General features: G+C 40.8%; 1 protein-coding gene across 5 annotated transcripts in view; it reads left to right on the forward strand.

The window, feature by feature from the left end:
- Nucleotides 1–27,265, forward strand: part of kcnab2a (potassium voltage-gated channel subfamily A regulatory beta subunit 2a) — an 83,144-nt gene that overhangs the window by 45,680 nt on the left and 10,199 nt on the right. For 4 of the 5 annotated variants that reach the window (XM_069146062.1, XM_069146071.1, XM_069146055.1 and 1 more), the window contains 7 exons: nucleotides 18,516–18,559; nucleotides 18,892–18,929; nucleotides 19,205–19,284; nucleotides 23,758–23,802; nucleotides 24,334–24,378; nucleotides 24,637–24,680; nucleotides 24,935–25,021. In XM_069146062.1, coding sequence (XP_069002163.1) covers nucleotides 18,516–18,559; nucleotides 18,892–18,929; nucleotides 19,205–19,284; nucleotides 23,758–23,802; nucleotides 24,334–24,378; nucleotides 24,637–24,680; nucleotides 24,935–25,021 — 383 coding nt within the window. Of the gene's footprint in view, nucleotides 1–4,295; nucleotides 5,319–18,515; nucleotides 18,560–18,891; nucleotides 18,930–19,204; nucleotides 19,285–23,757; nucleotides 23,803–24,333; nucleotides 24,379–24,636; nucleotides 24,681–24,934; nucleotides 25,022–27,265 lie in introns of those variants that run through there. The other variant, XM_069146046.1, reaches the window with a different exon arrangement.

Genomic DNA, 27,265 nt, shown 5'->3' on the forward strand with positions numbered 1-27,265 from the left:
AAACTCTTCTGCCTCCCTCATCTCAGGGATGCTGTTTCAAAGGAATCCTTATCTGTGCAGTTATTCCTACAGAGGGCTTCAGAAAGCCATGGGGGACTAAACGAGCTTGTACGGATCAGGCCCAGCACCCTGCAGCAACTTTGGATGCCAGTTCATTTGCCAGTCCCAGCTCGACGGAGGTACCCAGTCTGCCCCAGAGAGCAAATTAGTGACACACTGCATGAGACACTCACTCCTGTGACAAATGTCAATTTTGGAGTCCTTTTTCCCCTTTCAGTGGTTGAGGGCATTCTTTGTATTTTGTCTAGACTGTCTGTGTTGAATTGATTCAGAAAGCCAGTGCCTATTTTTAGAGCTAATACTGCGGTTGTGGCGAAGGATTGCTGCTCATGACAGTACCCAACCGTACTTCTGTGGTCGGAGTAGTAGTCTGACGCTCTGTTGATTTAAAGTAGTTGTCTTCTTCTCTCCTCCACTGGGCTTCTCAGCTGCAGTTGAGCCATAGTTTGTGAGAGGTCAGTTGTCTGAACTGAAACTCCTTTACAAGCAGGACTGACTCTTGAGGCTTCATGACAGCATGGCCTCATCGATGACCTAATCTTTCATCTTTCTGGCCAGGGCTGCAAGGATGAACTGAACAAAACCAATCATTTTGATTATGTATGTTTGTGTGTGTGTGTTCTGCACTTTTCTGTAGTGTTAATGGTAATAAATAAAGTAGTATTATCAATAAGCGGAATACATTTTTCAGCCTATTTTCATAGCCATTTGCATGTACTTGCAGCTACTGGGCTGCATGGTGAATTTGAATCTGAATGTTGTCCTCCAGTCTTTTTGTTTTTCTTCTTCATGTGCGCTTTCTCGCAAAAAAAAGAAAGAAAAGTGTGCTGTAGTTGGTTTTGGTTCATTTTTGCTCAACTGTAGTCGTGATCAGGGAAATACACATTCTTCTGTGAATCTTCAGCTTTTCTCTCATCTTCCTCCCCCACACATTGAATGAGGTGCAAGGCCCTATCAGTTTGCTGCGTTCACTCAGTGGTAATGTGTCAGAATGAGCTTAGAGGCTCTTAAGATTTTTGGATGACAACAAATCAGACGCCTAATCTAGGCAAGGAGGTGAAACCTCCAACACAAGGGAGAGACTTGCTCAGCACTGCCATAACAAATAGCTACTGAGTCCACTGTTAAAAAAGGGAACCAAAAAGATTTGGTTTGCAGGTATTGTTTAGTTGTTTCCTACTGCATTAATACAGACATTACGTTTTATCGTAAAAGAACAGTTGTGCTTGGGCTTTAGCACATTCTGAGTAACCCAACCGTGTGCACCCTTAACACAATGTCACTAATTAGCAATTCAACAGCAGCGCTCTAAGACATTATGTAAAGATCAGAGTTTCTTATTTTTAGTTCAGCATCCGCTATGACTGATTTATCTTGTGACAAACAATGAATAGAAGTTCATTGAGAATGTGTTCCAGCGCACGGTGATGAATGAACACTAAGCAGCTCATATATTAGGCCAGTATTCGCTTGATAATAGTGTTGCGAAAATAAATCCTGATGAAAGCGTGTATGAAAGACTGGATGAAAGTGTTAGTATTTGTCCAAACTGACTCTGACTATGGGTTCCCTACCAGGCCAGGAAGCAATGCGTCCTTCCTGTGCAGTTTTAAGTGTCATGCAAGTGCAAACTTCAGTAATGAATTAAACACAGAGGTGATGTGTTGGTTATGAGTAGCAGGCAGATGAAAGTCCTCCGCTGCAGGAGTGTTTCATGTTCATAATGTGGAACAGGGTCTGAGGTTTGTAACAAAAGACATGTAAACGGTTTCCCTAAACATCTTTTCACTTGACAGCAGTAGGTGTAGACCCACAACATGTCTTGTCAGGCGTGCTCACAGTTACGCCTGCCAACATTGTGATTTCTTCAAGAGAACCATACATGTCATCATGCAGTGATTAGGTGTCAGTCATCTTTAATGATCTTCTCATTTGTTTATCTGGTCTTTAGGTCCTTTTTTGTTTTTGTTTCCCTGATATAGTCAAGAGGAATGAAACGCATGCTGTCAGTCTGAAGCAAGTTGGCAGGTGTGCCTGTTATGAATTATTAAATTACAGTTAGTGTGACAGGCATGATTTATTGGATTGAGCATATTTTTTACTCACTCTTGATATATATACTATCACAGTTTATAGCTCTTGCTGTATTTAATAAGCACAAGGCGTTAGTGCATGTGGTGTAATTCTTATTGAAGACATTTTACGGGACGGTTTCAGTGCAGTCTGCATCTGGTGGTGGGAGTTGGTCAGCTGTACGAAATGGCAGAAGAAACAACGCGTTAAAGATGGTTGCTTTGTCAATACATTTAGTAGATGGATCACTGGCCTCTCGGCGTGCTTGTATTGATTACTCTACCTTGCATTGCACACCAGCTAATGAATGTGTAGATTTTCAGACATGGATAAATCAAGGGTCAACAAAGGACTTTTACGGTGTGGTAATGACAAGACTTCAGTCGTCACATGGTTTCTGTAACCCTGAAAATCTGTGGCAGGGATGCAAAAGCCTCAACAATATGCTGTAGGATGAAGATTGTACGTAAATAATCTACTCCCCCCCCCCCCCCTTAAATATTGTTAGATGTACGTTTGAGTTGAATGTTGATACCATGTTCCCATATCTAACTGGCGCTGTTTTTGTCAGGCTTTTTTTATGTGGGCTTAGCACAGATCACAAGGATGACACTGTATCTGTACAGACTGAGCTCCCGTCCCTGGCCTCTACCACTTCTAAGTACCTTCGCCATGTCACGACTCCTGGGGGCCCTGGAGCAGAGCAGCGTGAATTGTGGCATCACGTTTCCACGGCAGTGGTGGCGAGTGCATGGACCATACCCTGTGCTAAGGGGACGTCAGGTCAGACTTCTGCATTCACGCTCAACTGCTCTGATGAAATGAGCACACAGAGGTGGTGAAGGGAATGGCCCAAAATGGGTTTCCCATCACCCTGAACAAAAGCAAAATACATGCCCCTGCAAAAATTCAAGACCCCATCAGCGTTGCCTGCAGGCTGCTTCTGCTGCTGCTGTTGAGACTGATATCCAAACATACATTAAATATGTTTGGTATATTGTCACTGGGATGTCCCTTTTAAATTTCTTCAATCTGTCTTTGTTACAAGACGGAGCATTCAGAAGATCCTATTGAACTCTGCTTCTACGCTCTCCCTACACAGTGTGAAACTGAAATCAGATTTCAGGTCAATTAAACCACCTTTTCCCTCAGGGTTCTATTTAAGTCCAGGAGACCAAAAGGTCATAGCTCCAAGAATAAGGCTGTCAGTTCGCAACAGCATGTTGGCTGGATTCCTTTGATGATGGTGCCTTCTTCGACTGCTTTATTATACATGTCTGCTACTGATGGGATCTCTTTTAATTATCTCCTTGGCACAGTAGCCGGTCCACTCAGATAAGCTTCAGTATTGTATTACTGGGAGTGTGCGTCTCATCTAATATCTCATCACTCTGCAACCACTGTTGCATTGAGTCTAGCTACTGTACTGTGGTGTTCACTTTCAACCTCCACCCATTATCATATTTGTACTCTTCACTCTTACATGTACACCTCCCAGTTCGCCTAAGAGTAGCTTTTAAGTAGTACCTTGTTAATCAGATCAATTTCTAATTAATAATAATAACAAATGACACGGTAGTTTTATTTTACCACTTTAGTTATTTCACTCTTGATTAAACAGAATTCTGCACACTTGAAGAGTATTCAAGATTGAGGACAAGAAATATAGCTGTCTGGACAAAAACACTGTGACATGTCTGTCTTTGACATATTGTCACAGATATAGTTACGTAATGAATATTTCACGGGCAGTTGAACACACCCACGTGAGAGCCCCCTTTTCTGGGGCCATAGGCTATTGCAAAGTCCTGACCATTGAGCATTCAGCCTCCCACTTTTCTCCTGACAGAAATAAACTAAAACATACTGCGGGGCAACAGACGGACAAAGATGAGCACAAAAATTGCACTACCCTTTCTTCGCAGAGCTGCTGTAAACACACCAGATTTCAATGCCTGGATCTCTCACGCAGCTGTGGCTCTCTGAATATTCCACCTCATAGCGTCTCTTCATATCCCTCCCACTACATTCCCTCCCTCTCCCACTCTCTCTCCCTCTCTCTCCCTCTCTCTCTCTCTCTTTCTCGCTCTCTCTCGTTCTCTCTCCCCCCTCCCATCTCTCTTCTGTGTGCACCGTGCCGCTCTATGCCGAGCACAAGGCATACAGATGTAAGTTTTATCCAGGCAACAGTCAGAGCTGGGAAGTGAATACGAGGTTGACCTTTTACTAACATGCGGTAGTAGTCAGCAGAACATGCAGCAGCCAGCGCTATTGTAAAGGCGGACTTTGACAGGGAGATGAAAACCTCCTGGAACTGTGTCGCGTTTTGTTCTCCATCTCTTTGTGTGGATCTATGCGTTAACACTCTTGAAGCTTGACAGCAAGAGGTGTTATCTCTAGCGCTGAGCTCAGTTTAAAAGGAAATTGCAAGACTCTTAATCTGCTGGTCAGCTTCTGTTGAGCGTCTGATTAATAGATAAAGCGAGAGGACGACACTCGAATCAATCAAGGAACAACTCGCAGAGGTAAAATTAATACCTCCTGTGGTTTTTAGAAGATTTTTATTTTTATTTGATCCATTGCATTGTACTGGACTTGCATTTAATGTGTCTGAAGAGTGCAGTGATTGCACATTTATTTCTCATACCAGCTGAGGCAGAGAGGCTACAATGTTTTGCTTGGATTTGGACTTCCTTTGACAGGATTTTGTTTTCACTTAATCAGCATACATTCTCATCTGCCTTCCCACCCCTTTTACACTTCTATCGTGACCTGGTCCGTCACCTCAGAGACGGGGCAGTGATTTCGAACAGAGGCACAGCTCGATTTGGAGTAACAGCATCCTTCAGACTGAACTGCCTCACGCTTTTCTGAGGATCCTCAGACACTTAACCTCTGGGAGTTTTGCCCCACCTGATTCATCTAGAGTTTAATTGGAGAGTCTGCGGTCGGGACAGTCGGCCAGAAGCCACCATGCAGGTGTCATTAGTGTGCACGGACCATCGAGGGGGAGTGAGCCGCACCACGGAGGACCGGCTTAACCGACAGAATGCCAACAGCCCCAACACAGGCACCCGCAGCAAGTTCAGAGCTGTGGCGATGGTGGCTCGCAGTCTGGGACAACTCTCTGTTCAGAGTGTGCCTTCCTCCAGCGAGCAAAGTATGAAGACTGGCATGAAGTATAGGTAGGGCATGTCTGAACTGTTTACTGACAAATCTTGCCCAAAAACGTTCACAAACATTCAGCATTTAAATTTCCTGATCCAGTTAAAACAGATTTTGAATGATGGCCATTAAATTCCTTTGATTTAGGCTTTAATACATGACAGAGAAGTGATGTATGGTTTGTTTTCCTTATCCCTTCCTGTCAAACCTGTTTGAGATTGATGACAGTTTACAGAAGTTTTTCATTATGACAGTAACCTGTTATTTAAACTTCCCCAATTCTTTGTAGGTACACAAAGAATTGGGGAAGACAGGTACGTTGAGTGATGGGGAAAGAGTTGACCTGAAATGTTGCACTTCCGTCCATTCTTTCATGCACACATTGTATAAATTGTAGGACTAGCTGTAGTTCCAATTTAGTTAGTGGTCGTAGATCTAATTTGTGCAGTAGTGACATAAACAAGCACTACAAACACACTACCATTCAAAGGCGGAACTAATTTGTATTTTCCCAGATAAGCCTCTGTAGTGCAAGAGTACTTGCATTTTTGTACCTTAAGCTGATATATAATAGACTTGAATTTCTTATATTGTGGTTTTATAATAAGTAAATTATGTTGAAGATCTAATCGAAATAATTAGATGAATTGTATTTCCAATCCTTGAATCAAAAGCTATATTAAGTCAGTCGTCTCCCTTTTTTGTATTCCATATTAAAGAGCATCCCTGACATGCAAATGGATAAACAAACAGTGACACTTTGCATAATGATAGCTCTTGCCTAAAACATTGTATGTTAATATGACGCCACATTTACTTTTTATTCCACCCTTTCAGTCTTCTGATTATTGATCACTGCTCAAATGTAGTATTTACCATTCTGTCGCTTTCATTCTGACATAGTGGATGAAAGATTTCATATTTTGTTTACGGAAAAATATTAAGCTTGTTTGTGCGCTGAAACCTTAAGGGACATGAAGACTAATGACTGTTTTATCTAACACACCCCATATATAACATTTAGGCAACGGTTTACTTGTAGAAATCTCTATGTCTCACAGTGTCTCTTGTTTGTTAGGTGCATTATTTATCCTAGCCCAGCTTTAACACAGTGGAGGAAAAAGTGGCAGAGGAATGATTATGAAATGGAAAATCTTTAAATGCATATTGAAGCTTTGAGAGTAGAAGGCGGCATGCCAAATTAAACTGTACTTCAGAATTATAAATCTATGCGGTGTCGGTGAGAAAATGGGTTCCTTACATTTCAGCACGATCAGCCACAGTACATTATGATCTGCAGCGAGCTTGGTCATTAATGCTCAATATCTGCTTTGCATCACAGACTTGATTCAGTTTTGTCAGGCGTTATTTGCCATAACAATCGACTCTGTATATTGTCCCACCTGTGACTCAGCCGCAAACCAAAGACAGACAAAGTTTAATATAAAAAGCAATACAAATATTTCCAATACGTTTTCATCCATTCTCTAACCAGCAAACTAATGTTGTCTGTTATATGAAAATACTGATTAAGGTTGTAGATTGAACACATTTATTGACTGGAGATTGTATAAGGAATTTAGAAAATTAGTTTCTGCATTAGTATCAAATCCACACCATCCATGTTCCGAGAAGACAGAAAGATGAAAATTGTTGTTATATATTTGTTCTTTGTTCTTTACATGGTTGTCTTACTCGACTTGTGATCTACTTGTTAATTGTAAGATCAAAAGTGCATCTTTTAGAATCATGTTTTTTAATCCCCAAACCTCAGGACAAACTGAAAGGTGAAGTCACTCCTTTTAAAAGCGAGTACATTTCAGTTTGTCATCTGTGATCGTTGACTAAGAAATTAGCACTGAAGGTTGATTTGAGAAAACACATTACGCATCCTCAGTATTTTTGTCTGTGGGCACATGACAATCCTTTGCATCTGATTTGCTCGCGGCAGTAGTGCCATGTTGGCACACTGTCATTATTGAGGCTAATGATATTGAATGAGTGAAATCATTTTCAGCTCGGGGGCCAGCGGCTGTTTGTGTTCTTTGCTTCCGCAGTGTAGTCCCAAGTATATAACGGGCTGTGTGTTTGTGAACCGGGCCCGTGTCTGATGTAAACTGAAGGTAATGCAGGCCTAAATGCAGCATGAGGCTCAAGGATTCATGTACTGAGGGTACGACATAGTGTTTGTGTTTGTTTTTTTTCTCTCTTTTTCTTTTTTGAAAAGACAGGAGTGGAAGGAAGGATAGGAGAGAGTGAAAGTGAGGAAGGGAGATCACTGAGGTTAATGCTGGTGAAGGCACTATGCCCAAGAGGAAGTACAGTAGGCTGGAGAGAGCTGTGCTCATGTCACTGTGTATCATTCAAGCATGCCTCTTGGAGTTGGAAGCTTGCGAGCCCTTTAATACGGCCAAGCATTTCTCTTTGAGTCTTTGAGTCTTTTTCTTTTTTTTTTTCTTCAATTTGAATTTTTTTATTTTGCTTTTTTGACAGCTGAAAAGGTTCTAGGTTTCATAACTGTGCCCCCAAAGAATACAGTTAAAGCTGTCTTATCCACCCAACAAAACTTTCCCCGATTATCCTCACTGCAGAGTGGCAGTGTGAAATTCAGATGGAATTTCAGTTTACGTCTATGGGCAAGGACGCAGTTTAGATTATAAGTGACCTCTCCCCACAAGGCCAAGGAACCCATCAAAGTGGACGACTTCTCAAGGTGCACAGGGTTTGCAGCGGCTTTATTGTGCCGCCTGCCGTTTTGCAATGTGACTCTGCATGTGCCTGATATAACTGGTTAAAATCATCAAGGTTGACTGTGAGAGCCTGCACCTCTCCTAAGGAACCATTAACTGCCTTCAGTCAGGACTGAATTAATGATGCACACAAAATGGCTTATGATTATGTAAAGTAGTCTTTCTGAGGGAGTGGAAGAATATCTGAGATTGGGCAGGCGGTGCAGGTGAGGAGTCAATCCCATAAAACCCCTGCCATTCACAGTCAGGTATCAGCTCTTCTCTCAATCAGCCAGAAAATGCTGATTGAGAGTTTTATTTGCTCTGATGTAGCATATAAACAGGCACACAGTAATGCTGAGGTATATAAGTTTGACTATCACTTTTCAGCTGCGCTACCATTTTTGTGCTTTGTGCAGACAAACTGTAATAATTCACCTTCAGCTGCTGTGGTTAACAATTGTTCTTTAGGAGGACATATATACTGCATCTATTTATACATATTTCAAATAAGGTATTGTGCTTTTCCCCTATCTGCATCAGCTACAAAACACTTCTGCTGTGTTGCACTCGGTGTCGTTTACTGCAGAGGCCATGTAAATCAGAGCTGACTCACCTCCTCCTCTGGTGTAAATCTACAAGTAACTCTCCTTAACCCAGACTGTCAGTAGGATTCCTCACATCTCTGGAAGGTCCACTTGTGGTTGCAAATTTGACAGTGAATTACAGCCACAGTAAATAGCTTCTGGCAGTGTTGTGTAAGCGGATGGCATTTAAATCCCACCATGGTGTTGTGTGAAGTTGTAATGTATCATTATCAATGACACAACATAAGACCAAGCCTATTCCCCAGAGTTGTCTTTGTTTAGCGTACCTTGAAGTTACATGATGTAACAGATGGCAGAAATAACAACAACAAAAAAAGTGTGGTGAGAGTGTCAAAGACTTACAAATTAAACTTTTACACATTTACTCATTAACTATCACTCAACAGCTTTAATGTTATTAGCTGTGACTTGCAGAATGGAGATTTAAATGATAGCGCTCAACTATGGGTGAATTATTTTCTTTGTCGGGAAGTTTTCAAGAATAGCAAAGCGGAGCTTTTTGTTTTTCCAATATTTTGTTTCACAAATGCAAAACCATGCACGGCTCTCTGGCTCGGGTGACAAAAAGCTGGGGGTGTGCGATTTGGGGCGTCGTGAGTGTGGGTGCACTCTGGGACGTTTTTCTGCATTCGTAGGTCTCTCTTCATCAGGGAGCCAGCTTTCCACAGCCTGCCCTCCCCCTTGAAATATGAATCATAAATAGGCCGTGGTAGTTGAACAGAACACACATACAGCAGTACACTCTGGCCACTTTCAAGCAAGACTCATCCACAGTACAGATTTTAGGCCACACTAGCCACTTAGGTACCATCTTAAATGTGCACAGACAGAACATTCGCCATCTGTTTGCTCTGGGCATGTGTGGAAAAACTGCCAAACAGTGGGATGGTTCATTTATTGATGTAGGCTCGTGGTTCACTGAGGTTTGGTCTGTGTCGGTGTATAAGACTGAGATGGGGGGTTGTTGTTGAATTTCTTGCTCATGTGTCTATAAGCATGTCTGCATGTGAGAGCCATATTTGTGTTATGTTGAATGAGAAAATTAAGACAGCTGTTCTTTCTTTGCCTCACTGAGAGAGTTTAATTAGAGCCTCTGTGTGCGTTTGTGTCGTAGCACCACTCATTTTTCTCTGCATGTTATTTTTTTAAATGCTCTAGAAATAGCTTAGATTTATTAATTCTGTTAGACTGCCAAGAAGTGGCACGTCTCTGATTCTCTCACTATCAGTCAGACTGCTTATACTGTTTCAGACTGTAAGTTTGCAGGAATTTCATCTGTTTGCATTTGACTATACTGGGTTTTTTTTTCTTCATTAAAGTAACACATGATTTGTGGGATTATTATAGCATGCTGAAATTAGTCCAAAGTTTGGAAAGTAGGTGCACAGTGTGTTCAAAGGTTACAGAACGCTGCCAAGCTTGACTTTTATTCTGCATACAGTCAAAAGATAGGGACAGATTTATAACACAGAATCAACAGACTTGTTTCGACATTGAATTTTGTGTTTAGCCTTCCTTTATGCATGAGAAGCATTGGAACTGCACGTTACATAATGGGCAGTGATTGAGGAAAAAACAAAAGCAATGAGGCTATACTAAAGCAGGAGGCCCAAGCTTTAGCTTACACGTCATCATGCCCGGTCGTGTGTATTATGAATATTTAACCTTTTTTTAATAAGGCAGATGGCACCAGCTTTCTCTAAATGAACACAGTGCCAAGAGTAATTTCCTTTTTATCAGCAAGATCTCTTACAAGCTTGTTCGTACACTTTAGGCCTTTCATGTAAAAACATGTGAGTAGCACGTTTGGGATTATGGCAACAACAAACACTTATTTTAATTCATGATAAATCTGTTGAGTATTTTCTCAGTTAATTGATTGTTCTGTCTATTAAATGCCAGAATTTAGTGAAAAATCACAGTTCCCCAAATCCCAAGACAACTTTCTCCTGAGGTCTTGTTTTGTATGACCAACAATTAAAAACAGCCACACTTGCTTGATTTTAGAATTCATTGTTCCATCTATGACGGTAAGCCGTCCGGGTACAGCAAAACAAGCCCAAAACAGGCCCACACCATGATACTACTACCACCATGTTTCACAGATGAGACAAAGTTCTTCTGCTGGACTTCAGCGTTTTCCTTTCAACAAACATAACATTTAAACTAAAAAGTTCATCCATCCTCAAAACATGTTTCCAATAGACTTCAAGCTTGTCCATGTAATCTTTAGAAAACTGTAAATGGCCAGAAATATAATTATTGGAGATCAGCAGATTTCTCTTTACAATCCTGTCATGAACAACTACTGTTGTTCAGTGCTCTCCTGATGGTGGACTCATTAACACTTGTCAATGTGGGAGAGCCTTTAGTTGCTCAGAGGTTACCCCTGGTTCAATTAAGATCTTACAGAAAATTGCACAGCTTGCTCTTGGAGTATTCTTTGTTGATCAACCACTCCTGGGGAGGGTAACAAAGATCTTGAATTGCCTTTATCTGTGCAAAATCTATCTGATTGTGGATTGTGGAGTCCAAGCTCTTCAGAGAATTGTTTTTGCCATTTTTCCAGCCGGATGAGCCTCAACAACTCTTTTTCTGAAGTCCTCAGAAATCTCCTTTGTTCATAGCATTACACACAAACATATGTTGTGAAGGTCAAACTTTTATTGATCCCCATTCTTTAAATAAAACAGGGTGCCCACTCATACCTGATTGTCATCCCATTGACTGAAAACCATTGACTCTAATTTTACCATCAAATTAAATCCTTATCCTCGATGTTTACATGTTTTTGCCACTCACAGATATGTAACATTGGTAAATTTTTGCTCAATAAATAATTGACCAAATTTTATAATTTTGTCTAATTTGTTTAATTGGGTTCTCTTGTAATCTGATGATTTATGTGAAAATCTGATGTTTTAGGTGATATTTCTGCAGAAACATAGAAAATTCTTAAAGCATCACTGTAAAATACATTTTCTGTTGGCATTGTCAGTCAATATACTCTGTCAGTACCCTTTGGCAGTGATTTGAAAGCATGTTTGAGTACAGCTCAGTGTGACATTAAAGAGTAACAGTATAAAAACCCTTGCTTAGATTTGGAATCCCCTACAGGTTCTAGTAAATTTCTGGTTTGCTCTTCTTGAGCATATAGCAGAAGATTTTCTATCCCTGTGGGCACTGGCAGATTTATCCCCAGACAAGAGCCTCTAAAAATGCCTGAGTTAGACGAAAAACGAATTCAGCCTCAGGAAAACCCTCTGAGCCGACAATCTGTTTATTTCCAAGGAGAAAAAAAAATAAACTGCCATTGACAGCTGTCCTAAAGTGCTTCAATGCCCGTGGCTCCACATTTCTGGCTGTTGTATGTATTAAATTGTTTCCATTCACCAAACTAAATCACGTTTGATGTATTCTCAGGCTGCTGTCAAATGTAGCAGCGCAAGCAAAGCAGAATTCACTGTATAACAGGTTATACACTGTATAATGTTCTTGAAAGTCAGAAAGAGCAGTTGTTCAAAAGTTTCCTCAAAGTACGAAAATTAACATCCACAAAACAAGACATAAACACAAAAACTAGTATTACTCTTGAACATGAGTGAAATAAGTAGCTTCAGACTTATTACATGACATTGTTGACCAGTTGCAAGAAACTCAATGTTGGTTGCAGGTAATAAAACTGTTCAAATAATCTACTGGCCAGAATGTTCTCTAAGCAGGCCCTGTTCACACCGGGCATTAACATGCGTCTTGGGGGATCCAGTACAAAGTACAAGACACACAAACATCTGATCTGCTCAGACCTCATTCGGAGGTGGTCTGGGACATATAGGCCACATTCCTTTAGCAGTGTGAACACAAATGCATCCTGGGTCATGTTGAAGGACCACTTGCTCAACAGACATCCTTTGAATTAGCAATAGAAATATCCTATACAAAAATTATCTTGAGATTCTGCCTAGTGCAGCTGAACTGAACAGAGAGAAGAGGTTTATTTGCAAACTGAACTGGTGGCTATAAAACAGCTGTTTAGTGAGTAAAAACACAGGCCAGCATATTTCACCAAACCCTCTTATGCATTTATTTTATTTTATTTTTTTCCACTTTTTAGTTTTCCTTGTCTGTAATTTCTGGCACACATCAGAACAGCAACCCCTACCCCTTTACTCAGTCCATGTACTTCCTGGTGCCTATACCAAAGACGTGAAAGCATTTGTAAGGGTTTAAATCAATAGTTCAACATTTTAGGAAATTTGTCTGTTAACTTCTTGCCAAAGGTTAGGTGATACAATTGATGCTGCAGTTGTTGATGTTACTGAATGTATTTGAAAACCCACATTTTTGATAAGAAAAATGGACTAGAATTTATTAATTAGTGAGTTTTAGAAGTGCTGGTAGCTGGTAGAACAATTGTTCTAAATTCTCCATTCACCTACAGTCAAAACTCACCCTCGTAAATCCAGCTTGGCTTTTTTTTTTCCAATACAAGAATAGAGTCTTTTTGTTTTGGGCTATAAAAATAGTTCATCCAGCGAACAACACCTCAAGGTGGAAAGCTGTAGGATGTGCATAACAAAGAGTATCAACCATTCATGTTTCATACCAGTAAGGTGAATACTGAGGCGATTGGATGATTAAGGCCAGAATGCTGTCTGCTTGTTAAGTTCCAGCTAATACGACACGGGGCAAATATTGAAATTTTAATTTCGGAGGGAATCGTTCCTTTAATCACAGCTAATGAGTGTAAGCAGCTTTCCAAGCCCTATTCCTCCTCTTTTGTTTTGCCTAGTCAGGACAATTTATATCCAATATCTTATGAATTCACCACTGTCTCTCCATTGTTCCCTCCCTCCAAAGGGAGCGGATGTTACATAAACCTGAATGGAGGGGGGAAACACCTGCAGCCAATGCAAAGCTAGTGGCATTCATTGTGTGCATTTTTCTGAAGTAGAAGCCCGGGGTGAGGTTTTATTAATAGTTCTGCTCAGTGGACATATCTCTCAACACGGTCCTCTTTACAGCTCTGTGGCCTTGTTTCCTCGTTCATCACCCTGTCCTGTCAGCTGACTTCACCCTAACTTTAAACCTAATTAATTTGCTATAGCCTTTCTATAGCCTGGTTCTATTTTGATAGTTTTACTTAAATGTGACTACCAGCTCTGCTTTTTGCTCTACAAGATCAAAGACAATTTGGGTGCATGTAATAGTCTCCTATAAAATCTGCCTTTGCCTGTTCATAGTGATGAGTTATAAAAACAAATTAATTTATTTCAATTCATTACTGCGTCATTTACAGTACTGTTACCGAATATTTTAAATCACACGGTAAAAGAGAAAAATGTGTGTTCTAGTAGATTACAATAAATATATACAGTACAGTACACTGATGAGCCAAAACGATCTTTAATGATTATCTCGTAACAACAGAGTACGTCAATGTCCGGGATATACGAGACGTTCAAAGAGTTGGCAGAAATTAGCCGGTGTGAGTGACTTTGACCATTAATGGCAGGACGACTGGGTCGGAGTATCTCTGAAACAGCACAGCCTAGGGGATGCTCCCAGTCAGCAGTGGTGAGTACTTGCTAACAGTGGTCAGTGGTCGGAAGAGGACAAACCATGAACCAGCTACAGGGCTGGATCTACAGGAACAAGCCGGATCCGCCGCTAACGTTTTGGTTGCCAGATATCACAGCAGAGCTCAGAGATGTTTTGCTGGGATACAACACACCTGCAGCACATTAGTCAGAGGTGGTCAAAATGTTGTGGCTCATGTACAGGATATGGCTGATATGACATTGTCAGGAATGACTTTGAAAGGCCTAAGGGCTGCATGTCCTGCTCAATATCTCTGACTTGTGTTGGCTTAATTCTGAAGCTGATGGCTGTCACCATGTATCATGTTGAATTATATTGATGTGTAAAATTATATTGATTGTTCTGATAGGGTCACTAGATTTATTTTCGGGCTACTGATTGGCCCAATGGTACTTATATCATTCATTGGAAATGAAACATTTAAGACCTTTAGAAATAGAAAAACTGTGGCTTGTGTTAAAAACTACACCCACACTACTGTACAAAAGTTTTAACACAAAAAGTAAAACAAGTTACCTTTTAAAAATATAGCCTTAAATAGTTTTTTATAGATAAATATCAGCATATCGGCAAAGAACTCACGAATCCTTAAAATGCAGAACCATCTGCTGCTTGTTCTTATCTTAAACTATAGTTCTTTTTCACTCTAGCTGTATGTTTGGGATCGTTGTGATACTGCAGAATGAGTCAGTAATCAAATAATCAATAGTTAAATAATCAATAATAAATGACCAAAGGAGACAATGGAGTTGCCCATGGTATTCTTTGCCTCAAAGGGGACCTTGATGGAAAGAGAACATATTTCCAATTGGCGACTCATGCATGCACGATTCATTGCAACCTGTGTGTAAATGAAACCCAAACAGACTTCACACCACGCTCAATCAAATCAAGGAATACAGCAAAGTAAAAATATGTTCCTTTCCTCGTGTCCTTTGGACTGTTTGGATCACAGGGCTGATGTTCACAGAACCTAGGAGATAGGTTATTCAGTCTTTCAAAGACAACCAGCATACTTAAAATGTGCAATGGTCACCACATGTCCTGTTCACAGGATCCCTTCTGATTTTGACCCTGCGGCTGTACTGGTGTTACTGTCCTGTACTGTACCGGTCTCCTTCATTATTGAAGAGGGTATGAGAGGGATGACTTTAATCTTGTGGGATCATGTCTGCTGAGGCTCAGCTAGAACCTGACCCCTACCTGCTTCCCGGCCCCTGCTGAGGGTCTGCAGCACAATGCAGTATTCAAGGCCGGTCTAGTAAAATATTGAAGAGAACAATGTGCTGACAAAGGGACATGCTTACAATGAGAACAATGGCAAGGGCACAGCTGCGGATTCTGATATCCTTATTTTTAGGTTTTGGGGAGGTGCCTGAATGCACTGGTACTGCAAGTGCTGCATTAATGCTTGAAACATTCTTATGCAGAACTTACACAGTAAACTTTGCAGTAGCATGTGGTAAGCCTGAACACGTGCTAATGAAAATGATGCAACTCTAATCGGTTCACTATGCATCTCATTTTCTCGACACGCTTGTCAACTATAAAAACATTATACATTAAACATTTTGAACTAGAAGGTTACTCGGAGAGTGCAGATATCCATCAAAGCCAATACTCCACTTTTTTTATGGTCGGCAGAATCCAACCACATACATCAGGACATATTTCCAAAATTGTAGCGCTGTTACAATTGTAGTGGTTCTAGTTCTTCACCATGAAACCACCATCCCCGAGTATTTTACTGACTGCTTGCTGTATAAAGTTTGACCCAGTACATGTACTGTATATCCCAGACGATTACTGGTACCCGAAAATGTGGATTGTGATTTGGGGTCATGGCATGTGTTTAATAGTGACAAAATAGTATGGCCACGAGGGGTTGGCTCTTAAAGACTCTAATTCCATAGATTCCCATTCAACTCCTCATGAAATAGAAAATCAATTAATGTTTTCCACATATTATTTTTGTGCCATTTGTTAAAGTCACTCCTTCTTTTTAGCTTTGATGTATGGCATTTAGTTGGCCAAATATACTGCAATGTTTATTGGAAATCTGGGCAGTAGGTTTCCCATAATCCTGCTGGCAAACAAACAAGCTAACCTACCTTCCATCCTTGGCGGAACTAATATCACAGATGTGGTGTTTCTGGAAATCTGGAATAGTGTCATCTTTGAGACACTGCTGAATATACAGTTGCTCCCTACCAACTAACCGTGTCTCAGAAACAAACTACCGTGTTTATAAGGATGCAGCCGCGCAGAATCTTGAGCAAAGAAGATATTTTGCATTGACCAATGAAAAAATTTCTCGGTCCATCATTAAAGCACTTCAACTATTAAGCTCCTCTAACAATTTTGGTCACTAAACTGCTTTTGGTTTCAGCTATCCGTGTGTTGCTGCACAACAGCACCTCGAGGGGATATTTTACTCATGCAATTAAGGCAGTTAATTGTTGATCAGCTCTAGTGGCTTGCCAGAGGGGACTTGCACTGTGATGTACCGTAAGGGCACGCGAGTTCCACTGGATTCTCCCGTCACTCTCTCTTCTCCCTCTTCACTGCCTGCGTTGGATAGTAAGTTAAGGAGCCTCCTTCTCATGATGTCATCTGGCTCTCGGATTCAAACTGCAACACGATTACAGACCTCGCTGACCAAAAATGATCTTTTTAATGAGGCTCTTGAAGCACCAACAGCAATACTCTCAAAACACAACTGAACTTGATTTTTTTTTTTTATGTCACTTCATCTCACTGAAACCTTTGATAGCTCTGACAGCGGTGGAGTTTTGCTGCAATATGCCGTTTTGAAACCAATTACGTTTGCAAACAAAGAGTATAAATGAATGGAGAGAGTCTACGAGCATCTGGTTCAGTGAAGTGAGAGTGGAACTAATGACGTTGGATGGTATAGTGAGCTTTTAACTGGATTAACTCAAAAATAGAAAGTAGATGGATACACACCAAACCACACTTAAAGCATTTGAAGAGCATTCATTTTTTTGTTTGGGTTCTTATTTTACACAAAGGTAGCCCACTTAGCCTGCTTAGGGGGGATCTATTACTGTTGAGATTTAAAATGGTTTAGTCCGTGTTTTAGGACTTTGTGTTCAGACCACACTGAAGGGAGTGTTTTGTTAGTCACTGCAGCAATTCAGCAATGTTATCACGGCTTCACAACACCCCCCCCCCACACACACACACACACACACACACACACATACAGTCCCACCCACACATGCAATCACAAGCATGGTCATATAACACATCTGCACGCATGCACACACAAACACCTCTGTCTCTCTCTTCTACTCTATTTTCATTTCAACTGTTCTTTACAGCCAGTCTCACAAAAATATATTAGATATCCTCCCACATGTTCACTTTGACTCCTTCACATGTTACATCATCTCCAATCCCACATTTCTTTTATCTTTTTTGCACTGCTAGATTATCTCGTGAAGGAGGTTGACCACAATTAATTTTGTATTTTTAATCATATCTGAGGTACCTTAACTATTCAGGTCTCAAGGTTTTTGCAGATCTGAAGAATCCCTCCTGAAATAATTTGAAACAGATTAGATATTACAGTGCTCATAACTAATCTGTTATGATGCTGCATTTTAAGGAGGAACCATAGGCGTCTTAGAAAACTTGAAAAGGCTTGCATGAATCAGAGACCCAACCAAAGCTGTGATTGTCAGTAGAGCGGTCTGTCTGTCTGGACTGTGATAGGCTCAGAGACGCCAGCTTTATGAGCGAGTTGCTGTGTGTAGTCAAGCTTCCACTTTGCTGTAGGGGATTTTAGTCAGATGGCGGCTGAGGGATCCTGGTGTGCTGTGAGAAAATTTTCAGTGGATGTCATGGTGGGCCTGCTTAAGACCTACTTCCTGTCTCCTATGATTCTCCCTGAGACTTGGCTGCACACGCACACACTGCCATTGTCAGCTCACGTGTTACTGTCCTTCCTTACCCATCCACTCTACATGTGTCAGTGCTGCGGTAGATGCTTCTGCCTCAAATCCATACAAAGTCCTGTTCTTCTCAGCTTTTGTAACTGTAAGCCTGCAATGCAGTAACAACCCGAAAGAACAGAGAAGCTAACGTTACAGAAGATTGATCGGCTTATTTATTTATTCATCGAGCAGTCATTGTTAAAAAATGAGGCTTGAAGTTCTCCTGTGTTGGTCAAAGCCACCGCCGGAGTGCAAAATGTCACAAATCACTGCCACCTCAGTGCTGCATTATGTTAATGTGTTTCTCTCTGTTTTGACAGAAACCTTGGGAAGTCTGGCCTGCGGGTGTCCTGCCTTGGATTAGGTAAGAGATCTTGAGACAAACTGAGAAGTTAGCTGCATCCGCAAGACAGATTTGTGAGGGGGACATTTTAGAAAAAAACGAATTACTGAGTGTGAAAAAATAAATTCAGTGGCAAGTTCCACTGAGTCTGCAGAAAGTATAAAATGACTCCAATACTCTTATCCAAACTCAGCGCCTTTTTTTTTTTTTTTTTTTTAGCCAGATCTTGTTTCTTGAACACCATGTGCAGTATCATTTGTACAGAACATTAAGTATCACTGCTAACCTGCTTACGTGTTCACATATGTTTGTGCACTCATCCTCTGACCCCGCCTCCCTGTCATCCTCCACAGGAACATGGGTGACGTTCGGTGGACAGATAACGGATGAGGTGAGAGCAGATGTATTTTCGCATTTTCCATCAGTCAAGCCATGGGAATGGAAACCCGCCATATGATCTGGCATTTCCGCGGTTGCTCAAGAAGCCTATTTTTACTTACAGTGAAAACATACTGCCAGAGAGAGTCAACAGCCATTATAGTGAAGGCTGTAGAAAGCCAGTACAGCCTTCTTTAATCTCATAAAGGCCGTTTAATAATTATAAACTCCTAACACCTCGTATCAGCGGTCTCACCCCATTCCTTCCTCCCCTGCTTCCTTTAACAGATGGCAGAACAGCTGATGACTCTGGCCTATGAAAATGGCATCAATCTGTTTGACACAGCGGAGGTCTACGCTGCTGGAAAGTGAGTATATCCTGTGCTACAGGTCACTTATCCATGAACAGTAACATCAAATATTACTAAGCTGCTGACATTCAAGTTATTCTAAAGGTAGAGATTATATACTACCTGACTGTTGTTGTCAGATGGGTTGACCCACAGTGGTGCACAATCAAATGTTCCAAGCATTAAAAATGATCTGAATGCTACATTATTACATCAAGACTTGTGCTCTGACGACGTTAAGCTGCCAGTGTGTTGTGTTTACACGTTGGTAAACCAATCCATGATACAGATACAGCCGCATACCCCAGTATGCAAGGGCTGTTAAAAGATTTCCCAGACTGCGCCTGTTGCGAGCCAACAGAGTGCAGCACAGTATTATGTAAGGAGCAATCGAAAGCAGTAACGTGAGGAAGTATTTCTGGTTACATTGCTTAATCAACATCAGCACCTGAGTTACACACATTTTTGTGGCCATTGGTAAGGGCATATTTGTGATTTTTAGCATGGACCTGAAATTTGAGCAGATAGCTCAGATCAGGAACAGAAAGAAGTATACAAATAGGGAGCAAAATCCAGTGAGTGGGGGTGATGGGGAGCTACGATTGCCACAATTGTGTCTTTGCAAACAAGACAGGCGGGTGGTCATGTTGGACAACCCAAGTACCATCAGACAGTTGTTCAGGTCGCTCGCACTGAATGTTTTCGCCTCAGAACGTCACAGTAATGTTGTCGGTCTGGGGGACAGTTCACGGTGCACAACCAAGGGAATGTCAAAGAAAACCCACTGGGTTGGCATGTAACACAGGTGCTGATGTAATGTGCAATACTTACACATGACAGTTATTGCTTCCCCTGCTCCATGTGCATTACTATGCTGCGCTCCGTCTAACAGCAGCAGTCTCGTAACTTTTTCATCGCCCCTCATATGATCACATATATTTCAGACAGATTCAGTAAATATGCAGAAGGACCTCTGCCAATATCCCACTACATTGATGGTGGATGAAATTTATTTTAATCAACTCAAAGCAGTAAAAAAATATTTTTGAAGACTCATCAGTAATGTGTCATTTCAGAAACATAGTTTCTATTTCTGTAGTTTTCCAAAACATTACAAATCTGTTTCAATTCACTTTTTATGCACATTTTCAATGTGTGCATTATAAACGTAACTGAGAATACTTTCAATACAAAAAAAAAGAAAAGAAAAGCTGAACAGTTGGGTTTTCAATATGTGCCAAAGTGCATTGGAAACAGATTTAGCTAAGTAATAACACTGCACATTAAGCATGAGGCTTAAATGTCCACCAAAGCTGCGGCCTCACTGGAAAGATAAAACAAACAAAAAAAACAGCAGATCTGTGTGGAGCGACCATGACACTAACCTTCCACGAATGAATACCTGAAACAAACATAAGTGCCGTATTTCCATCACATTTTCCACATTGTTTTGGTTAATTTGAGGTTTGACAGGCACTCTTAATTATGTCTTCCCATTTCACCCTCTTCTTAGACAATAATTTAATATCTGCCGGCATCAGAATTAAGCTCCACTGACTGTTTATCTGGATGAACCTACTCCTTATTTTCACACACATTCTGAAAATGTGTGTCTAATAATGATCTCAAGAGATTAATGTCTCTGTCCTTTAACATGGACCGGAAACAATTTGAGTTGTCCTTTTCATGAACACCATGTCAGTAACATTTCTGAGGGTTGTGATGTTTATGGTCTAAATATACAGGCCAGGAAGTCATAGTATTTTCACCTTAGAAAAGCAGCCCAGTGTTGCCTTATTGCTGGATGAAGTGATGGTTACAATTCTGGCCTGGATTAAGATGGTTTTGTAGTAATTTGGGTGCTTTGAAATACTCTATGGGATTATCCTTTGCAAGCAGTATCTCTGATTAACAGTAGAAAGTCCTTCTAATACTGTAGTTTTGCCATTATGTTTAGGGAGATTCATCAGAGTTCCTGCGTCTCACACAGGACAATCAAAATAAAATAAAAAGAGAAGGAACAAGCAGGAGGTGTCTGTGGTTGTCCTCATTTCTCATCTAATGCTTCAGCAACTGTTGTCTGATACACGTCAGCAATACACCCTTAATGGTTCTGAGGAGGTTTCAACAATTTGTCCGCCTCTTGTGGTCCGAAAAACAAGCACAAGGTTGATCTTTGACACAGAAGAATAATCGCCTTCCTCTTCAAACATTGTGCTAAACAACTCGCAGTTCAACAGGAACGGCTCGGGCACGTGTTCGTGTTTGTGACAGCATGTCACACAACTGAGTATGTGTTGCACAGGTGCTAATCCTGACAGCTTCCACTGCAAAGCAGCACCAAGGAGCTTATATTACCCACAGACGCACCAGCAGAACAAATCTCACACTTTGCACGTCAGGATGGAAGAAGCTTTCATGTGAAGTCCTCAGTTCTGGCTTACAATTCTTTAATCAGAGTTAGAGAACAGGAAGTGGTGTCGCCGGCTGTACAGCCAGCTGCTGTGGTGTTGATTCTGTGTTTGCAAGCATGCTCAGATAAACAAGATTTGTAAACCGTTTGTTAAAAAGCAAAACATTCAACACAAGAATATTTAAATATTGATTGTAATGCTTCACCAGCATATCCACCCCAATTAGCAGTCTACTGTTTCTTGGAAGTATAAATAAATATGTTTAATTGCATGAATAAACATGTTCAGCTTATCCCATGTAGCTGCTGTTATCAGCAAACGCATATGGCGTCAGAGCATTTGAAAAAGCAGAAATTCTGTATTCATTTTCTCTGAGGTTCAGACATTTTGCTTTAGGTGCATAGTAAATACTTGATGTTATGTGAAACCAGTGACAAACTGGTCGTATAATTACTGAGACATCAGAAAGTAATAAACTCGTACCAACCATGAATAATGCAGCATTATATCAAGTCTTCTGTCGTAAGTTATAGCATTAAGTCAGCAGTGGAATGAAGACCTAATTAATGGATGGAAAAAGTCAACCTGCTCAAGGCACACTGTACCTTATGTTTGGCCACTCAAATTACCAATACATTTCAGAACGGCAGCCCTCAGAGCACTGTGTGGGTGTTTGCCACAGGCACACATACTCACAGTATTGGGCACACAAGCACACACATTATTGCCTCAGTGGTCGTTGTTTAAAGAAGACATAGTTCAGGCAGGGTCTGAAACCGCTCGTGGTATTGCAGCACCTACTGTACTCATGCTGTACTTTGTGAAATGGGCTGGTAGAAATCAGCTGCTTCTGAACGTGGCCGAGTCCAGAGATGATGATCAGCTTCAGAAGGAAGAAGACGGCTCCACAACCACTGAGTGTTCTGGGAGAGGAGGTGGACACGGTGGAGGAGTACAAGTACCCGGGTGTCTCCATCGACAACAGACTGAACTGAACAGTTTCATATTTGTGTTATAAACAGAAATATTTTTGTAAATTGCTCATTTAAAAAGTACAGCCCATTAACATTTACACTACCCAGAGTTTTTAAGGTACTTTGCTGTTGAGAAATGCACATTGATTTGACTGACAGACAAGATGCGGTGCGAGAGAGACGGAGAACCACTCGAAAAACAAGAATCAAAATTTGAGTGCATGTACTGTCAAATGATTGAGGCCTGTCTGGATTTATACATACATATATTTTCTATGCAGCAAAATATGCAAAGCAACAGAATCTTATGTTTAACATAGAAACTTTTTACCGTAACAAATATGTTTGGCTCTCAACCCTTTGTAATCACCAACATTTCAAATAGTAACTGTCATTTATTTAGATATGTTTTCTCAGTAAATCTAACAGATTACAACTACTTTTATTTCGTAATTTAATCATATGTAAGTAGTCACTCCTCAGCACTGATTGCAGGTGAGGTGAATCATGGTTATTGCTGTTTTCAACACAGTTTTGATACCTGCCAACAAAACAATTTATTTCAAAACTTCATCAATTAGAGCAGCTGGCTGTGGTCATCAGTGCACCAAGAATGAATCTAAAAAGACATTTTAGCCGTTGCAGTGTGTTTATTTTACCTCTGAGTGTCCGAAATCATTTTATGGGAAACTGTTAAGAACTGTTACACTCCCTGTGTGTGAGGCGTCCCATTATTTGTCAGAGTGAGAGGACTAGAGAGGTAGCCTGGTGACAGGTTTTTGCCCGGCCCTAATGAGCCCCATATCGAACGTAATGTCACTCATTAGCACCCCTGTGGCTGCTAATGAGTGATATAGCGGTGTCTCCAAAGCGCAGCTGGGCCCGGGCCCTGCTGTCTCTGACCTGGCAGCTTATTCTCACCCACCAATCCTAAACAGGTGCTCTTTCCTATGAAAGCTCCGCCGTGCATTATATAGTCTGTGTGCGGAGTCAGCCAGCTCCCTTTAATTTAGAAATCAATCCTAAAACAGTCGGGTGTAAACGCTCTTATCATTTCAAAACGATCTTTATTTAATCACGCCTTCTCTCCGTCTGCTTCACAGGGCAGAGGTGGTGCTCGGAAACATCATAAAGAAGAAAGGATGGAGGTATGAGGCACACTTTAATTGAGTTTGGTGTTTTTTAATTTCCGTCCCAGCCATCCTCCCTGATCTTGTATCATCTCCTTCCCCGAACATATTGGGAGGCTGTGTGTTGTGAACTGCAACAGTAAGGTAGGGAGATAAAAGATTTATGCGGGCAGCCGTGCCATGCCCACACTCGTGTGTCCTCCCTCAAAGACGCTGAATAATGGATGAACTTATCGTGCCCCATCTTCTACTTTGTCGATTGGCGTTTGTATTGTTTAGGTCATATCAGATTAGGTTGTACGCGTACAACACTCATTCACTGGCTCTTACCGAGTCCTGGCTCAGTCACACTTGTTGTGGGATGTGGGTTATTGAGACGGTCTGAGAATAAGGTAGAAATGTATGATTTCCCTAAAGGATATGTCTGAGCTTTCCATCATAGCTTGTATACACATTATAAAACGTAAGTCCAGCGTATAGTGTAGACACATATATATACAACTCCAATGCAGATGTTGTAACATATGTGCTTTCTTGTTCTATTTGTAGACGTTCAAGTCTGGTGATAACAACAAAGATCTTCTGGGGCGGAAAGTAAGTTCCATCTTTGATTCAGCCTAAATGAAAAAACTGTCCTCCTGTGTAATTTTCACTCAACTTGCCTTATGCTGATGCTCCTGATAATGGGATCATATGTCATCCAAACTGATCTGTTGTCAGGTACTTTCAATAAAACAACTCATATTTCACAAAGATGATATTATGTTACCGTCAAGGGGGCAGGTCCGGTCATCTTTTGAATAATTGTTTATAACCTAACGACTGTTTTTTCGTTTTCGTTTTTTTTTTCAGAGCGGAAACTGAGAGAGGGTTATCCCGAAAACACATTATAGAGGGTAAGTAGCAGCGTATTATTGGATTAAATGTTGACACTGCAACAACAAAATACTTCCTAATTAGTTGCTCTGGGTCGAGGGAATCAAGGCTGTGTTTTAATAATTGACATCCTCTCGAGGTTATTGGAGTTGCCAAGAAAACTTTTGGGTTCAGTAACCTCGTTAAAACTGTTTGAGAATCCTCTGCACTAATTTTTTTTGGCTGTGTATACAGAGGTTCAATATAACAGACTGACTGTGGTGTTTGTTTACAGGTTTAAAAGCCTCTCTAGAAAGACTCCAGTTAGACTATGTGGATGTGGTTTTTGCGAACAGACCGGACCCGAATACACCAATGGAAGGTAACGGTTCTGTTTTCTCTGCTATTTACTCTCCTATTTGCTTTTGATTTATCACCTTGTTATCATGTTTTGTCATAGAAAACAGCTTCCTTTCTGTCTCTATGACTACTGCGATGCGGAGACTCGGATATCCAAACCTCGTGTAACTGAAATATCTATTTTTAAATGCTGCATGTTGTCCTGGTGCTTCCTCCTCCACAGTCAGAATGAGGATGGATACTGATGCAGGAGACCTTTAAATGGCTGAGTGCTAACTGTGTGGGCTCAGCTGGTCACACAATATCCATCTGCTCCCATGTCAGAGTTCCCTTTTGGGTTAGCGTTCGGTCAGAGGTCATCTCTGTGCCTTCAGTTTTATGCTTCACTGGCTCCGTCTCCTTCAACAATACTTCAGGGTTTTGTTAGGCAGAAGTAGCTGGTGTGGTTTGATGTAAAAGTCCAGGCGATTCTTTTGCCCATCTGCCCTTTAAGGATTGCGCACAGTTCACATGGACAGCTCTGAGTATGTGCCGTCAAATCTACAGTGCTGAAGCCATCTGGTATTTTTTTTAATTTTTTTTTCAGGCAGTAGCTAAAGGGGTAAACAGGGTGAAGAGGAGGTGAACTGCTGCTCTGTCAGTTTACAGAGAAACCCTCTTAAGCCGAGCTGAGCCCACTCGATGATAGAAGGGTTCATTTGTTAGAAACAGTGCGTCAGTAAGGATAGATGAAGGATTATTGAGGGTTGATGCACCCGTTTTATAATGTTTTGTTACAGTCCTGTGCTCCTGATCTCGTCTGGGATGCCTCGATTGTTATCTAACATGTTTGATATTTTGGTCTGCAATCGGAAAAAAAAAAAGTAATTGTCACTGAGATCAAGGAAATGACGGAAATTACAGCCTGGTAATGTGAGACTTCATTCGACGGCACACACAGGTTGGTTAAAATAAAACTCCTACCTAATGGCTTTAAAGGTGCCATATGCAAGTTTAAGTCCCGTCCTGTAATACCACTTTGTATGTTAAGAGATGATAATGTGCCCTCAGTCCAGCTTTTAGTTTCGACAGTTTTCCAGTCGTTGGTAGTTGGCTGTTTTTATAACTGATGATTGTAGAGTTTGAAGGATTGACTCAGTTTTGTTTCTAGTTGAGCCTAAAGTTAATGTTTTAGCTGGCTTACCTTGTGTTTTTTTGACAAGATAACAGTTCAACAATTAGCTCCCTTTTTTTTTAGCAATTGCTACATAGCTTCTGTTATCATTAAAATCTGTGGAAAAAATGTGATCAGCTTCAGACTTAATTCCTTCATTTCCAGCAGTAGAAAGCAACGCCAATCTCATCTCTTGTTTTGCTTATGTTTCTTTCTTTGCTGCCGAACGTGGTTTGTTGCCAGGAGCGACTGTTGGTGGTGACGATGGCCGCTTGGTGAAAAGTTTTAGCAGTCGATGTGTTGACTGTTCAATTCATTTCACCAAGAGATTAAATTACACTACCTACTCTTCCTTCCACATGGCGGGCTGCAGGCAGATTGAACATTACAGTGACTCACTTGCGCCTCTTAAGGTGCGGGGTGGTATTACAAGACAGGACAGACCAAGCTGGTCAGCATGTTAACTTCAGTAAATGTCTCTGCAAAAACGGACACAATTTTAGACATGATGTCAAACTGCTCCTTGTTTACATTCTCTTGATTATTTGAGTTTTGATTTAAAAAAAAAATTGTGGATATTGCACTTATAGATAAAAAAAAAAATTAAAAAGCGACTATATAATAACATGATAATAATCTCTTTGTAATATTCAGTCAGCAAATTGAAGGAAGAAAATCCACCCTGGCATATTTTTTAACCCTCCATGATTAAAATACATAAGCCGTAGTCCAGTGTGTCAACCCAATGAAGACGCTTTGTGTATGATTAAAAGATTTAAACTGCTGCAGATATGGCTGCCACCTCTTATTAATTTGACTGGATTCATGCTTTCCAGCATGTTGCTGATCAAAAAGACTGATTCTTGTGAATTCTATCATTAATGTGATTCAAGTGTTATCGTTATGATTAGGTGTCATCCTTATCAGATTGAATGACTCGGCACTCTCATCTAAATCATCAGCTTTCCCACTTCTCCCTTGGATGGCCCTAAAAATTTGGTTTAATAATGATAACAAAAACATCTCATGAGAATAAAGAATAGCTACACATACAGCAGAGTCCCAGGACTGTTTTTTTCTACAGTTTGCTGCAGAAAACACAAAGTCACACCA

This window comes from Embiotoca jacksoni, unplaced genomic scaffold (genome assembly GCF_022577435.1).
Source record: "Embiotoca jacksoni isolate LCO1_2020_lvr unplaced genomic scaffold, fEmbJac1.0.p SCAF_1, whole genome shotgun sequence".
NCBI lineage: Eukaryota > Metazoa > Chordata > Actinopteri > Embiotocidae > Embiotoca > Embiotoca jacksoni.